The following is a 16,747-nucleotide window of genomic DNA, read 5'->3' as shown; positions in this document are numbered from 1 at the left end:
CATTGTTTTCATTCCTTGTACCAGATTCATCAAATTTGACGTGCATGCTTTCTTCAACACAGAGAGTTCTTTTGTTAAACACCATGTACGCCTTGCTTGTAGATAAGTACCCAATAAAACACCCTCATCACTCCTGACATCAAACTTGTCTAGATTATTCTTTCCATTATTCAATACAAAACATTTGCACCCAAATGGTTTAAGATGCGCAATTGAAGGTTTTTTGTCATTTAACAGCTCATAGGGTGTTTTCTTGATGACAGATCTGACAAGACATATGTTTGTTACATAGCATGTTGTATTAACTGCTTCTACCCAAAAATTCATTGCAAGTCCTGAATCAATCAGCATAGTTCTAGAAATCTCCACCAGAGTTCTATTCATTCTTTCAACAACTTCATTTTGTTGAGGAGTTCTTGGTGCTGAGAAGTTGTGATTGATTCCATTTTCTGCACACAACCCTTAAAGTTGAGAGTTCTCAAACTCTATACCATGATCAGATCTGATACTGGCTATCTTGTAATTTTTATCTTCAATTGGATGGCTTTGGAAAAGGTGATCAGTTGTCCAGCTGTCTCATCTTTTGTCCGCAGGAACATGTTCCAAGTAAACTTGAAAAAATCATCAACAATGACAAGAATATATTTCTTACCTCCTCTGCTTTGGATTCTGATAGGTCCACATAAGTCCATGTGGAGCAACTCCAGAGGTCTCGTTGTACTGACTCCCTTCTTAGCTTTGAATGATGACTTAGTTTATTTCCCTTTAGCACAAGCATCACAGACTTTATCACTTGAAAACTTTAGTTTTGGAAATCCACGGACCAGGTCCCCTGTAACAAGTTTGTTCAACAAGGAAGTACTCACATGACCAGTCGTCGATGCCACAGATTTGCATCGTCAGTTTAAGCACTTAGACAGGACAAATCATCTCCCTTAATAGAGTCCAGATCTGCAACATACATATTTTTTACTCTAGTAGCAGACATGACAACCCTTTTGGTAATGCAGTTTGTAACCAAACATTTATCAGCCATAAACTTGACTTCATTTCCTTTGTCACAGATTTGTGAAATACTCAAAAGATTGTATTTTAGACCCTTTCCATAGTGTACATTGTTTATAGAGTTATCAACAGATCTCCCTATTTTACCAATACCAAGAATATAACCCTTTTTTCCACCACCAAATGACACACCACCACCATGGTGTGCTTTCAAAGAGAGAAGTTTGAAGTATCTCCAGTCATGTGCCTTGAGCATCCACTGTCCATGTACCAACACTGACTCATTTATCTCTTCTGCATAAGAATCATTTGTTAGATTTAGGAACCCACTTCAAACAGAGTTCCCAATAAGTATCAAAAGGCTTGATAAGAAACCTTCCTGTCCAGGGGCAAAGTGTTCTTACTGAAACGATAATAGGGACCAGGTCCCTTGTTTTCCTTTTTATCATTGTTTTCAGATCTGACAAATTTCACATGTTTTTCTTTTGCTTTTCTCAGAGTCTCACACTTTTATTTTAGATGACCATTGTGTCCACAGTGAGTGCACAATAGATTATCAGATACAGACACATATTTGCTATGAGGATTATAGGGAGGTTCTATTGGTTTGCATCCCAACCCTTTCTTTCCACTGAAACTCTGATTAGACAGGTTAGAGAGTATCTTAGAGGAACCAATCCACTTTAGAGAATGGATTAGCTCCTCCTTGACCCTACTCAGATCTTTTCTCAGTTGGGAAATAGTTTCAAGAGAAGCAACTAGCTTGGACTAAAAAATTTTAAGCTTTTCTTCCATTTCTTTCTCAAAGATGCTAAGCTTTCTCTTTCCACACACTGAAGTACCAGGATCCTCCTTAGGAGTTATGTTGCTAGTTTCTAGAGTACCTATCCTTACACTCATTTCAGAAACTTGAGACATGAGAGCTGAATTGTCATCCTCACATAAACTTAATTTTTCATTTAACATTAAGTTTTCATTGGTTCGTTCATCAACAGAATCAATAAGCAAGGAAACAAGTTTCCTCAATTTTTCAACAGGGAAAACATCTAGATCATCCTTCAGATCAAAGAGAGTTACCTCGTCTGAATCATCTTCATCATCAGATTTTGCCATCAAGGAGAAAATGGAGTTGAAAACGCTCTCATTATCTTCAATAGCCATCATTGAAACATACTCATCACTTTCTACATCTTCTTCTGATTCACTTGAATCATTTCCCCAAAGAACAAAGGCTTTTCTCACTAACTGATCAGCATGTGCGTTCCTTCGAGCATGATCTGGGACCAGGTCCCTCTTACGAGGTCTAGTGTCACGAGTTTTCTGCTTTTGACTAGGACAATCCCTCATGAAGTAACCAGGCTTGCCACATTTATGGAATAGATCATTTGCAGTAGCGGTTCTACTAGCAGAGGTTTTCTTTTGGAAGCCTCTGTGCTTCTTTATGATCTTATGAAATCTTCTAGTGACATACACCATCTCATTCTCCTCTTCAGTTAACTCAGTTTGAGATGTTCTCAAGGCAATGGACTTCTCCTTCATTCCTTCCTTCACCGTCGTTTCCTGTTTCTTGTTTAACTCGTAGGTCTGAAGGTTCCCAATCAGTTCATCCATGGGAAGAGTCATCAGATCCTTAGCTTCTGTTATGGCATCCACATTACTTTCCCAAGATTTAGGAAGCACCTTAAGAATCTTGCGAATCTGCTTGCTAACAGGGATAGGCTCACCCTGGCACCTGAGCTCGTTGGTGATAGAGGTGAATCTTGAGTTCATCTCAAAGATAGTTTCACCCTCTTTCATAACGAAATTTTCATACTGAGTGGTGAGGATGTCCACTTTAGACTCTTTCACTCGTTGTGTTCCTTCATGGGCTGTTTGAAGATAGTCCCATATCTCCTTGGCAGTCTCACAAGAAGATATTATGTTGTATTCGTCTGCTCCAATTCCACATACCATAATCTTTTTTGCCTTGTAGTTCTTTTTCCTATCTGCCTCATTGTAGTCTTTTCTGATTTTGACAACAGTAGTGGTAAGCTCCCCATCATTCACCTCCTTTGTAGGAATATATGGTCCATCAGGATAATGTCCCACAACTCAGAGTCTTCAGCGTTGATGTAGTCATGCATTCGATTCTTCCACCAGCCATAGTATTGTCCATTAAAACGCGATGGCTTGGTGGAAGACTGACCTTCTTCCATATTGGGCGGAACAGTCATTCCTTCAGGATCTTTTCTTTTTTTGGTGTTAACCAATTTGAAAAGTCAAGCTTTGATACCACTTGTTGGAATGTATGTGTCCACCTATATAGATGGGACCAGGTCCTCAACACAGTTACAATAATAAACAGTAAAGAACAAATACTGAAAGTAAAGATTGACAATCAACTTTATGTGGAAACCTACTTGCTCAAGGGAGTAAACCACAACCTGTTCTCAACAGAACTTTTAAAACTGCTTCCACTAATCTTCTCCAAGCAATAGTAAAAGCCAGTTTATAAAAGCAATACCTCAAATCACTTAGCTGAGCCAGAACAGATACAACACTTCCCACTATACTAATCCTAACCGATAATATAGACTTTAGAGTAAGAAGCTAAGTTACCCTTAACCTAGTTCTTACAATGATTCACACAAGTTTGAAACGTTTCTTTCACAAGTGAAACGAATGATACAATATAAGAACTATTACAAGCAAACAAAATTACAGCTGGTATAGAAAGCAAATAGAAGCAATTTTATCAGGTCTCTTGATGTTTTAAAGCTTGAAAGTATCTCTCTTTTGAATGAATGACGAATAATGTTGTTTGTTGTTTGATATATACCATGAAGAGTTATTACCCAATGTACAAACAACCTCGTCGCTTCTGATTGGTGAAGTACTCTGCAGCTTCACCAACTTCCTGACACAGACAACTTTTACAGCTGTACAACATATTGCCATCGAACGAGTATTCATACTCTACAGAGGACCCAGGTCCCTGCACTTGTGAGGAGATTATCAAAACATCTAGGGGCATTAGCACTTATCATCCTCTTTATGAATTGGGTATCAAAAAATGAAAAAACTACGCTAACATTATTTTTTCTTGATTTCACGTTCTACCCCTCTCTTTAGCTTTTCCTTTTAAAGTAAATTAGCTATTTTGGTTTAGTCATTTTATTAATTACCTCACTAAGAACTTGTTGATGTTAATTAATTTATTGATTCCTCTATCCTCTATTTAAATAGGGAAGACTTGTTTAATTCTGGGGAAACATTTCACATTGCTGAAATAGTTTCTTAGGATAATGTCCAGCACGACTAAAGTATTAATTTTCTGCACTATTATTTATATATCATCGTAGTAATATTTACCTAATTTTCAGGATTACTATTTTGCTAAATAATAAGTTATATTATTATTATTATTGTGAAATTTTAATTGTTCCCCAACAAAGTTTTGTGTGTCCAAATTACTGTTATCGACGAGATTTTGCGAGGAATGAATTGTTAGATTGTGCTAATGTTTTTGAAAGGACGGCTACATCATTAATACAACTGTTTTTAGATTTTGTGATATTATGTTAGCTCTTTTATTCATTACGTTTTATAACTGTATTTAACTACTAATGATATTATGTTAGCTCTTTTATTCATTACATTTTACAATCGCATTTAACTACTATGATATTATGTTAGCCCTTCTATTTATTACAATTTACAACTGCTTTTAACTATTGTGATATTAGGTTAGCTCTTCTATTCATTAGTTTGCTATAACTATATATTGAACTTAATACTTTTAGGGGTTGTTCGGTACAAAGATTAATAATGTAGGGATTAGTAATGCAGGGATTAACAATGCAGAGATTATTTTTTATGAAGTGTTTGGTTCATTGTTTCTAACCTAATCTTGTGTTTGATTTAGAACTCTAAAAAATACTTTTTTTCCAATTTTACCCTTGAATTATTATGTTATATATATATATAATATAATTACCATATTTATTGTGGTTTAAAACTTGAATGTGAAGTGCTTAACAAATTTAATTTACTTGAGAAAGTCTCACTCATAAACGAGATGAAATTATTTTAAGTACCCATGACCCAGGCTTACCTCCCTCCTCTCTTAACAAAACAGGAAAAAACAATAGCCAACGAGATCTACTGTTTTTTCTTGAAGCTGTAAGGAAGGCCAAGCTCCAACTACTGCTATGAAAATAATAGCAAAAGTTTTGAGAGAAAATTCATTTTCAGTTAAAATTTGAATACAAACGAAATCGTATAACTTTGATGAAAACAGGACAAATGATTCCAAAGAGTAGAATAGCGTACATATTTTTGCCAATTCTAAAGGATGTATAAAAAAATTGAGGGGCAATTCAGTCATTTGATTCCTTATCCAAGGATTAGTAATCCCTAGACATCCTTGGTATTAGATAAGACCACATATGATGTATTAAGTTATCCATGTATTAGGTGTGCTTGAGTTGAATTGTGCAACCAAACATTGTATTGGGTGGACTAAATTTTAATCCAAGGATTATTTTAATTAATATCTCCTACCAAACGGCTCCTTAGCCTCTATGATGTGACCTGCAAAGTAATTACTCCCTCCGTTTAAAAAAGAATGACCTCCTTTCCTTTTTAGTTTGTTTAAAAAAGAATGACCTTTTTCTTTTTTGGTAACATTTTAATTTCAGCTTTTCACGTGACATGTTTAAGGCCACAAGATTAAAGGATAATTTTGTACATTTGACATAACTTTAATTTAGGACCACAAGATTCAAAAATATTCTTTATTTTCTTAAACTCCGTGTCAAGGCAAACTAGGTCATTCTTTGTGAAACGGAGGGAGTACCTGTTTTTGTTTTTTTTCTCTCTGCTTCAAAATCTGTTGTTCAACTCCAAATTGAAATGCATGTATACAACCTAGGAGAATGAAAAACAAAACTCATTAGCTTGATGAGCCTAAGTGATAGAAATACCCTTATTCTTAATTGGGAAAATGATAAATAGACCCCTGAACTATTGTAAATGGTATGCAAATACCATCTATCATATTTTTGGGACATTGGTGTCCCTGTCATTAAAAAACTAGAGCATATATGCCCTTCACTCTAACGAAAGACTAAATAGGGACACGTGGCACAATCTTATCCATCGATCCAATATTTAATAAATGTCGGTCGGTGGATAAGATTATGACACGTGTATATCCGTTAGTATAAAGGGTATATATGCTCTAATTTTTGGACGGCAGATGCACCAATGTCCCAAAAATATGACAGAGGGTATCTGCATTTCGGGGATATATTTGTCCCTTTTTCCTTTTTAATTTAATGATAAAAAGAGCACACGTGTTGAATTTGTTGGATGTGTTCTCTATCTTCAACCTTCTTCATCTCTGTAATGGATCTAAATATTTTTTTTTCCTTACATATACTATTATATCAACTCTAATTTCTTTAATGGTATATTTTTTTCCCTTTTTTAATGCTAACTACCTTGTTTATCTCATGCAACAGGGTCAAATGTTCTTATCGAAGATCAGAACAAGGAGACTACACTCTAACTAACTTTTAGCTAAATACATTGCATATGGTTAATATCTAAATAGAATATACATAACTATCTTGTTAATCTCTGAATCTAAATTTAAACATATTATTTACTTTTTAGTTATTAGGATTATGTTTTTTCAAATAAAGTTGACGTGATGTTGGCCCGTGTTGACACAGGTCATACACCTGACACCCCTAGTTAAAATAAGAGAAATATGACTATATTTGATAATTTGGATATGGACGTTTTTAGTAATAGACTAAAATGATCGCCCATGAAAAATTTAGGAAAAATTGTATGAAATAGCAAATTATTAATTCAAATTAAATGCTATAGCCATAATTTATTTTAATTGTAATTCGCAGTAAACATTCCCTTTTTTTTCCATCATTTTCGATATACAATTAGCCATTTTATACATTTCGGTATAAAATGTGTTTTTGTTTGTATAAAGCGAGAGAAAAGTGTATATACAAATACAAATACATTTATTTTCGTCCTATACACTTATAATTATACAAATACAAATCTTATTATACAAATTACAATGTATAAATGAATTAATACAAAACTGAACAATTTGTAAGAAATTGGATGTTTGTAGCGAATTATACAAATCAAAAGCTCCATAGCAATTATAAAATTTGTTATGAAGCGCAATTATGCAAACTATAGCTATAGCATACAATTATGATTTTTATGTTTGTTATATGTGAAAGTTGCTCAAAATTTTACTTTATGGTGAAGGATATGGGGAAAAGCCCAAAATAGTTCCTTATTTTTGGATTAAGATTCAAAGTAATCCTTACATTTTCACATGGAGCATTGATAATTGCATATTTGTAATATTGCTGCACTTTTGTTCCTCTCCCAAACTTTTACCTATTTTTAAACATTGATTTTATCCATAATTTTATGTATGGAACGTTCGATCGTCTTTTTATATATTAGTAGAATAATAACTCCATGTGATAGAAGGTGAGAAGAAAATCACTTTGTTCTGTTCAATAGAAATATTATTGCAGCTAAACTAAAAGCACATTTACATATGGCGGTGCAAGAAAAAAAAATCATACTATTACATGAGATTTTTCATATCCATAATAATAAATAGCCCTCTCTCATTATTGTTCTTGGACCACCCATCCCTTCCTCCCCCTTTGCCTGGCCTGGTGAGATTAGAAAATATTGTTGGGATTTCAAAAACTTTCAACCGGTCATGACCTTATTTCTTCGTTGAAGGTGCGATCCCCAGTTCCATCAATGCTACTTTCCTTGCTATGCATGGTGATCCATTGGACCTTAGATCAATTAACATCTTTTTTTAACCTCCTCTCCTTAGTACCCCATTCTATGACAAATTTGAACCTTCCATCTATTTTTGTGTCGTTAGTAAGCCTAGTCTTTCCGTCAATTGCAATGGCTTCATTATTTCTTCATATTCAAAAACAAGATTGTTTAGATATGTTGGGACCTAATCTCATCCATTTTTTTGAAAATGTGGTCTTGTATCATAACACAAATATCTATTTATTAGAATATAGAATATTGATTACCCAAAATTTGAACAAAAAAATGAACCTCTCAAATTTAGTTGCAATAATATTTCTAGTATACAAAACAAGGTGTTCTTTTTTTCACCTTCTCTCACATAGAGTTATTATTTTTACTAAATATATAAAAAGATGATTGAACATCTCATACATAAATTGTCGATAAAATTAATGTTAAAAAATAGGCAAAAATTTAAGAGCAAACCAAAGATGTACCTCACAAATATGAGGAACTATTAGGGGTCGTTTGGTGTGAAGGATAACACCCAATAATTTTGAGATTAAATTATAGTGTCACTTAATTTGATTTTTGATTGATAAGTCCGAGATAACTTATCCCGGGATTAATAAATAGTACCGGGATAAGTTATCCCTCCTCTTGGGTGATATAGTAATTCTGGGATAAGTTATTCCATGATAAAATAGGTAAATGACAAAGATTTCTCTTTATTTCTTTTTTATACATCACCAGATTAATTCATGAAGGGCATTTTTGTAAACAAATAAGTTGTTCTTAAAATTTATGAAAAATATATTATTTTTAGTACAACAAACAAACACTCAATAAAAAATAATTTCAATATAATTTATCTCATCATAACTAATATCTTGATAATTTATGTATCATAACTTTATTCAAACCAACCAATTCCTTGTGGGAAAACTAAGGATTACTTTGAATATTAGGGAGTATTTTGGGCTTTTATTTCTGCTAAAGCCTGCTCCAGTGTTTCGGGTCTCACATTTCATATCAGTTTAAATTCGATTCTCACCGGCGATTCGGTTCCGGTACCGGTGAATTTTCATTATTCACTATATCCATTTAAGAGAGTTGTATTAACAGATTCCGGCGAAGTATAGAGGAGACGGAGGGATAAAGAAACTATGAGTGTGTTTGGAGGAGATAGCTGGGCGAGGGAAGCGCAATGTAGGAAGAGAAGAGTCGATGAATTGATGGTTGACAACATCGATTCTTCTGCTTATAAGAAGCTCTCCAGCGGCAAATTTGTCTGCATCGTTTGCTCTCACCGTCCGGTCCTCGACACTCCCCTCATGCTCTCTGTACGTACATACCAAAACATAAACCTAATTTTGCTCCGATTGTATCTTTTAATTTTGATTTTTGTTATTTGATTATCTTATCTTCTGAAATTAACGAAAATTGATCTTCCATCCACTGTTTTGAGTGGTAGGTGAAGTATGAAAAATGGGGGAGGGGATTGCAAGTGGGGGAATTGAACCTCACCAACAACACAAGGTGAAAGTTCACGTAGCCAACCAACTAAGAAATTAAGATTCCCACGACTACTATATTGGTTTGCATGTATTCAACAATTATAACAAAGGTAACTCCTTAGATGAAATTAGAATGAATTAGGTTCATTTAGTAACTTTTTAACAATCAAAAGTTAACCTCGTGTGCTTTACAATTTGATGGACCAACTTTAGTTTGATGTGGATGACCTTTTTTAAAGTACAAGTTCATGATCATGACATTTAAACTTTAAAAAAATTTAGAAACCAAATATGAGATGAAATAGTAGGAAAGTGAATCAACTATGCAACAGATTATTCTAACTTCATACCTTTTTGGCATAAATGGTATTGTTCAATGTATGTTCTCCCTTCTTAAATTCCCAATGAACAACATAATCCAGGTCATTCAGCTATGGTACGAATTTAAAGTACAAATTTAAGCTGCTAAAGAGTAAGACAAGTTTTAGTTACCTCATGCAAATGCTGGCAGTTTTCGTTGAGAAGACGAGTGTATGTACTGCATCTCATTGTTTTTCAACGTCCCTCCATTACAATTTTTCTTGGAAGGAGAAGCTTTCAGATTAGCCAGTGTAGTTAATAGAAAGTTGAACATTGATTATGTAGAGCTTGTTTAGTAGGGGGTTACATCAGTTCACTGATAATGTTAATTTGTGGACATGTAAATTTAGTAGAGGATGTTTCCTTCTTTTTTACTATACTCGAATGGCTTAAGGATGTGTTTTGATGGAAAGAATGTTGGGAAAACGCGGACTAACACAAAAGTACATAGTCAAAATAATGGGAAAATAATGACACCAAGAAAGAAAAACCCTTTTAAATAAGGGAAAAACCACGGACCAAGAGGAACAACTAGTAAGGAATTTTACATTGGGTAGTCATGAGTACAATATTCAAAGTAACTACTACACACTCAAAAGAAATAACCCTCTTTTTTTTTTCTCACCTTACTAAAATATTGTTCAGACTCTATTTTTCTTCGCAGACTATTTTCTTGTATAGTCTATGGTATACTCACTTTGCTCTCTAATATTTTTCTCTCTACTTTGGTGTGCTTATGAGAGAGCAGAGACTCTCTATTTATAGAAAAAATTGCCAACCATTTCAGCCAGCCAAAAGGCTTGGTTACTTGAAATTTGCAACTGCGCACTCGCACTCAACAACTTGCCACACCTTTTCAACATTTGCAGCAAATCAAATTTCCTCTGAATCTTACCAACATTTGACATTAAGGAAAAGAGAATAAGCCAAGTAAATTGGCACATGGGGATGAACCCCACAATCCCCCCCTCCAATCTCATGCACTAGAAAGAGCTATCTCCATGTTCATAGGGAGAGCTCATGTTGAAAAGTTTGGTATCATTTATCACCTTGGTCAGCATATCCACAGGATTTTCACTTGTATGGATCTTTTTTATGTGAAATGATTACTCTCTATTTGCTTACGAATCCAATGGTATCTCATGTCAGTGTGTTTTTCCTTGTATGGTACATGGAATTCTTGCTCAAGTCTGTTGCACTCTGACTATCACAATAGAAAACGTACTTCATCTATTGAAATCCAAGTTCTTGAAGCAATTACTTGAGTCATGTCATCTCTTTGCCAACTTCAGTAGTTGCAATATACTTTGCTTTAGTTGTAAACAGTGCAACACACTTCTGCAACTTTGATTGGCATGATATAGCTCCCCTTGAAAAAATAAACAAATATCTAGTAGTGGATTTTTTGTTATCAAGGTCACCTACCATATCAACATTTGTATAGCCCCTCAAGATTGGATTTGATGTTCCAAAACACAAGCATTCATCTAAGCTTTCTCTTAGATACCTGAATATCCACTTCACAATTTCCCAATTCTCTTTCTTGGGATTGTCGAGAAACCTACTAATAACACCAACTGTGTGAGTAATATCAAGTCTATTGCATATCATTAAACTTTCGACGGTGGATGAATATGGAACTTTGGCCATGCTCTCTTTTTCCTCCCTAACTATACGATACATCTTCTTGCTCAACTTCAGATGAATGCTTCTGTTTCGGAGCATCAAATCCAATCATGGTAAAAGAAAATCAACTATTAGATATTTGTTTACTTTTTCGGGGGAGCTATATCATGACAGTGAAAGTTGAGAAGTGTGTTGTACTGTCTACAACTGAAGCAAGTATATTGTGGCTACTAAAGCTGGCAAAGAGATGATATGGCTCAAGTGATTCCTTCCAGAACTCCGATTGCAACATATGGAGTACATTGTTTATTGTGACAGTCAGAGTGCAATAGACTTAAGCAATAATTTCATGTATCATGCAAGGACAAAACACATCGACGTGAGATACCATTGAATTCATAAGTAAGTGGAGAGTGAATCATTTCATGTCAACAAAATCCACAGAAGTGAAAATTCTAGGGATATGCTGACCAAGATGATACCAAAAGACAAGTTCGAGTTATCTAAAGAACTTGTTGGCATGAGCACTCTAAGAAGATGGAGATTGCATGAGATTGGAGGGGGAGATTGTGGGGTCCATCCCCATGTGTCAAATTACTTGGATTTTTATTTTTCTTTTCCTTAATGTCAAAGGTTGGCAGATAAATTTGATTGACAACAAATGTTGAAATTTGCAATTGCAAGTTTCAAGTAACCAAGCCTTCTAAATGGTTGGCAATCTTTTGTATAAATAGAAAGTTGTTGCTCTCTCATAAGTACACCAAAATAGAGAGCAAAGTGAGGTATACCAGAGACTACAAGAAAATAGCCTGTGAAGGAAAAATAGAGCGTAAGCGATATTTTAGTAAGGTGGGAAATCAAAAGAGGTTATTTCTTTTGAGTTTGACAGTGTGTAGTAGCCACTTTAAAGTATTGTACTCGTGACTACCTTGTGTGAAATTCCTTACTATAGTGATATCAGTTGCTCTTATTGGTCCATGGTTTTTCCATTATTTGGTAGAATTTCCACGTAAAAATTATTGGTGTTATTATTTTGATTGGAAATATTTTTGTGTTAGTCCGCATTTTCGACGAAAAAAAGGTTCATTCACTCATCCAAAAGCACCTGATTGCCAGCATCACAAAAATATCTCTCTTCTTACTATCAATGGCAGAAGAATATGTTTGAGTGGATTAATAGGGAAGAACCCCTACCTCTTTGCACCATATACTTTTAGTTAGTGAAGTTTTATGATTAATTGGCATACAAACTATAGGCATAATGCTCATGCATATTACAATTTTTCAATGCATGAATACAACATATATGTCTATATGTTCATTGATAGATGATGCATTAGGATAATTCTCATATTATAGTACTTCACTTCTGGTGATGTTTGTTCTCCTACCATCTTCTTCCGTGATAATTCCCAATTATCAGAAGAAGCTTTACTTCTTTTGGACAAAGAATTTTTAGTAGGTCCAAGTGAGCCATGGAAGATAGGTAGAATATGACTATCTTAATCATGCCACACACTCTTCTAAGGTGCTTCCTGCTTGCAAACAAAGAAAGAAAAATTGACTAGGTTCTGTTCAGATTTTTGACTGTTTTCCAGTTGATGAAGGACATCTACTTCCTTGGATCAGTGTCTTCGACTAGTGAAGTTCTGTGTTTAATTGATAGACATCCTATACAGACACACATCATCCGTTCTTACCGATTTTCCAAAATCTGGATCAATATGTAGTTATGTTCATTGATAGATGTACTTTAGTCATTTCTCATTTTATTAATTGATAAAAAATAAATAAAATTCTCATGTTATAATACTCAACTTCGAGATGCTTGTTCTTCTCTTCTGTGACAATTCCCCTGATAATCAGAAAGCTTCTGTAGGTACATGTCAAAGGTTCAAGCCATCGAGCAGCAGAGTCAAGGCTTAGAGAAAGAGAATTAGGGAGGCAAGATGAGATAAACAAGAGAATAGCCTTGTCAGAATGTGATACTGCCACCTCCAAAACCTTGACATCCAGCCAGTTAGGTAGATCAGCAAGCAAACCACTGATTGAATGCACAAGGAAAGCTGCTCCTGACATACTTCATCAAAATTTGGCACGAAGTACTGCTTCTCAAGGGAATGAGATCAAATGTACCCAGGCTGATACTACAAGTGTTCTAGCTAATCAAAGAAATAGTCAATGTGTTCAGATAGGAGTCACAACAAATCAAACTATCATGTCTCAGGCATACAACCAGGGACGACGAGAAAGGGAGCTTAAGTTCACATCTGCTGGCTGGAAGCGTGATGGCCATGGGAAGTGGTTTAAGGATGAAAATGTGAGTTTTTTTTTCTCATTTGAATTATAGAACCAAGTAGTGGAACTCTTCTCTTGCTGTTTCTTACAACAAAGCAACAATTTTTCTTGTAACTATGACTAGGTTTATCACATGGATTATTTTTTATAAAAAATCAATTCTCTCTATCAAAGTAAATGTTTTGAAGTTGAACGAATGTATGATAAGGTCCATATGAAACTAATACGGGTTGCACATTTTGACTTGTTGCAGGTAGAGTTTGATTCAGATGAAGAAGATCCTAATCTCTGCCTTCCATGACTTTTTGTTTGAAAACAAGTATGATTAAAACTTGATCTTTTTTCCTTTTCAGTAGTACTTGAATGGATGCCAAAACTAACTCTGTTACAGGTGTCCATCACTATGTATCACTTCCCATGCAAGGAGTTGATTACTAGTTCCATTCAAGTTCAAGGCAATCCAGATGTATTCCAATGTCTGAATGTCCCTGTGATTCATGGTTATGATTCTTGTTCACACTACAAGTTATCGAAAGTTACAATGGTTATGTTGGACGAGATTTCAATTTAACAGGTGCGCGCGTCTCTGAACATGTTGCTTTAAATGAGATAGGATTGAGCACTAGAGTGCTGGAATACTGGTGGAGCAACTGAGGTTACGATGGTTAAGGATCTCTCCACTTCAGCGTGAGAAGATCGGGAAATGAATTACTTGTCCTTTATTCTTGCCAGTTGCTATCTACTCTGTCTTTCCTCGCAATTAGCTGAAAAATTACCATGGCTTACTATCTAGTGGTATGGGTGCATGGAAAGCCTCATGCCCAGGTCAAGGGAAGGCCGCTACGACCTTATAGATTCACATGTGTATAAAAAACCATAAGTTAAGCCATGTATAAAAGGGAAGGCCGCTACGGCCTTATAGTTAGGGTTGTTCATGGTTATGGTTAAAAAATCAAATCGAACCGCAATCTGAATCAAACTGATTAAAAAAAATCGATATTTGGTTTGATTTGGTTAAGTTTGGTTTTAAATTTTGAAAATCGATACTATTTGGTTTGACTAAAAAAACCCGCAAAAACAACCAAACCGAACCGAGAAATTATCTATATAAATTTTATATTTATTTATATATTATTGATAAATAAAATATAAATATTTTGTTAAACTAATTATCTTAAGTAACTTTACTATGTTCTCAAGCCCAATACTTAAATTGTAACCCAACTATTAAATTTTTAAGACTAAGTTCATCAAAATCTATTACTTTAATTTACCTATCCTAGTCTCACTTTCTCTTAATTGAATCACTTTATTCATGTAATAATAATTCTAGTATTGTTAATTGAATTCATAATAACTTTCTTGTGGATTGTCCATGTATTAGGTGTCTGTGTCATTGAGATTTGTATACTCTCAACAAATTTAATTTATTACTTTTAAACCAAAAAACCCAAACCAAATTGATGATTATTTTTTTCATTTGGCTTGGCTTGGTTTAGAATTTTAAAAACCGATTAAATTGGTTTGGTTTTGATTTTAGGACAAATTAAAGAAATACACACCTTTTGTTTCACTTATTTCCATTATCCCCTATTATTTTTAAAAATCTCCAAAATCCCTTATTTCTTTAATGTATCCAAGCCAGTATTTAATGTATCCGAGCTACATATTAATGTATTCGAGCCATTATTTAATGTATCCGAGCTACATATTATGTATTCGAGCTAGTTTTTAATGTATCCGAGCTACATATTAATGTATCCAAGACAGTATTTAATGTATCCGAGCTACATATTAATGTATCCAAGACAGTATTTAATGTATCCGAGCTTCAATTATTGTATCCGGTTTTTTATTAATTTTTAAGGGATTAATGTAATTAGAAACTTATTAGGGATAGATTGTAATTTCAAATTAAAACTATGGAATTTATGTAATTTACACTTGATTTTAATTAATAACCGATTCAAATTGAACCATGAACACCCCTACTTATAGTAATTTTTTATCATTAAATTTTTTTACCTTTTTTGAATTTTAACTCTAGAAAACATGTTTGATTATAAAATTTAAAGTAAGTTGAATTCTAGAGTTTTTAAAAATTCAAAAAACAACAAAGAGGTCTTTTCATTTTTTCACTCCAAATTACTTCGGAAAGGTAAAAAGAACAATTTAATTTGTATTCATAACTAAATTCAACTCTAATTTTCAAAAAATCATTTTTAATTTAAAAATAAATACTACTCCCTCTATTTCACATTAAGTGAATCTTTTAGGCTTTTTTCATTGTTAAAAATAATTGAATTGTTTACGGTTCAAGATGGATGTTTGAAATTTCCAATAGTTTATATTAAAAAATAACTAGTATCATGTTCTCTCAATTTTCATGAAGGATGGTATGCACCCCACACTTAAGCTCAAACGTGTTCTTTTGCCTCAAATTTTTGGGTACTCAACTTTCCCTAATCTGCAAAAACAACACAAAAAAGTGATTAAAAAAAAATAAGGGATAAGACACAAGTATCCCCTAGACTATGACCGAAATCTTAAGACACGCCTAAACTTAATTAGGATACTATTATTCCCCTAAACTAAATGAAAATGTAAGAAATACTACATAAATGTTGACATGGCATAGAGCATGCCATTTTTTAATTGGTAACATCATAATTAGTTAGTATACATATTTATTGATATTAAAACTTATATATATTTAATTTTTTTTATTTCTTTCTTTGTTAAATATTTATTTTAATTTTTTTTTCACTTGAAACTTTTTTTAATTAATTTATTATCTTTTCACTTTTAATTATTTTTTTTTAAAAAATTGTGTATTTGTAAAAAAGAATAATTTAAAAGTGTCATTTAATTTTAACATTTTTATTTTTTTATGTTTTATTTGATTTTCTTCACTTATTTTAATATCCGTTCAAAATTCAGTTATTTTTAATACAAGACATATGGAATTAAATTTGAAATCAAATCAAAATGAAAGACAAAGAAAATAAAAAGAGTAAATAAAATCAATAGAAAAATAAAAGAGAAAACACAATGAATGAAGGTAAAAAATAGTTTTGATACAAGGTAAAAAAAATGTGTATTAACTTATTTAAATACAAGATAAAGTA

The 16,747-nt window shown here is 33.5% G+C and overlaps 2 protein-coding genes across 2 annotated transcripts; one reads left to right on the top strand and one right to left on the bottom strand.

Annotated features, from left to right (window-relative positions):
• Positions 1-904: 904 nt before the first annotated feature.
• On the bottom strand, positions 905-3,218 carry LOC125839052 (uncharacterized). The gene is made up of 3 exons (XM_049518032.1): positions 3,052-3,218; positions 1,848-3,010; positions 905-1,299 (listed from the first exon to the last, which is right to left on the bottom strand). The coding sequence occupies exons 1-3, from the start codon at positions 3,216-3,218 to the stop codon at positions 905-907; spliced, it is 1,725 nt and encodes a 574-aa protein (XP_049373989.1).
• Positions 3,219-8,864: 5,646 nt separating this feature from the next.
• Positions 8,865-14,133, top strand: LOC125838986 (uncharacterized). The gene is made up of 3 exons (XM_049517988.1): positions 8,865-9,161; positions 13,201-13,641; positions 13,873-14,133. Exons 1-3 carry the CDS (start codon positions 8,985-8,987, stop codon positions 13,918-13,920), a joined length of 666 nt encoding a protein of 221 aa, XP_049373945.1. The 5' UTR covers positions 8,865-8,984; the 3' UTR covers positions 13,921-14,133.
• Positions 14,134-16,747: the final 2,614 nt, after the last annotated feature.

This window comes from Solanum verrucosum, unplaced genomic scaffold (assembly GCF_900185275.1).
Source record: "Solanum verrucosum unplaced genomic scaffold, falcon-dt-bn FXZP01000163.1, whole genome shotgun sequence".
In the NCBI taxonomy this organism is placed as follows: domain Eukaryota; kingdom Viridiplantae; phylum Streptophyta; class Magnoliopsida; order Solanales; family Solanaceae; genus Solanum; species Solanum verrucosum.
Note: the sequence above shows the minus strand (reverse complement) of the source record. Positions and strands in the feature narration are given on the sequence as shown.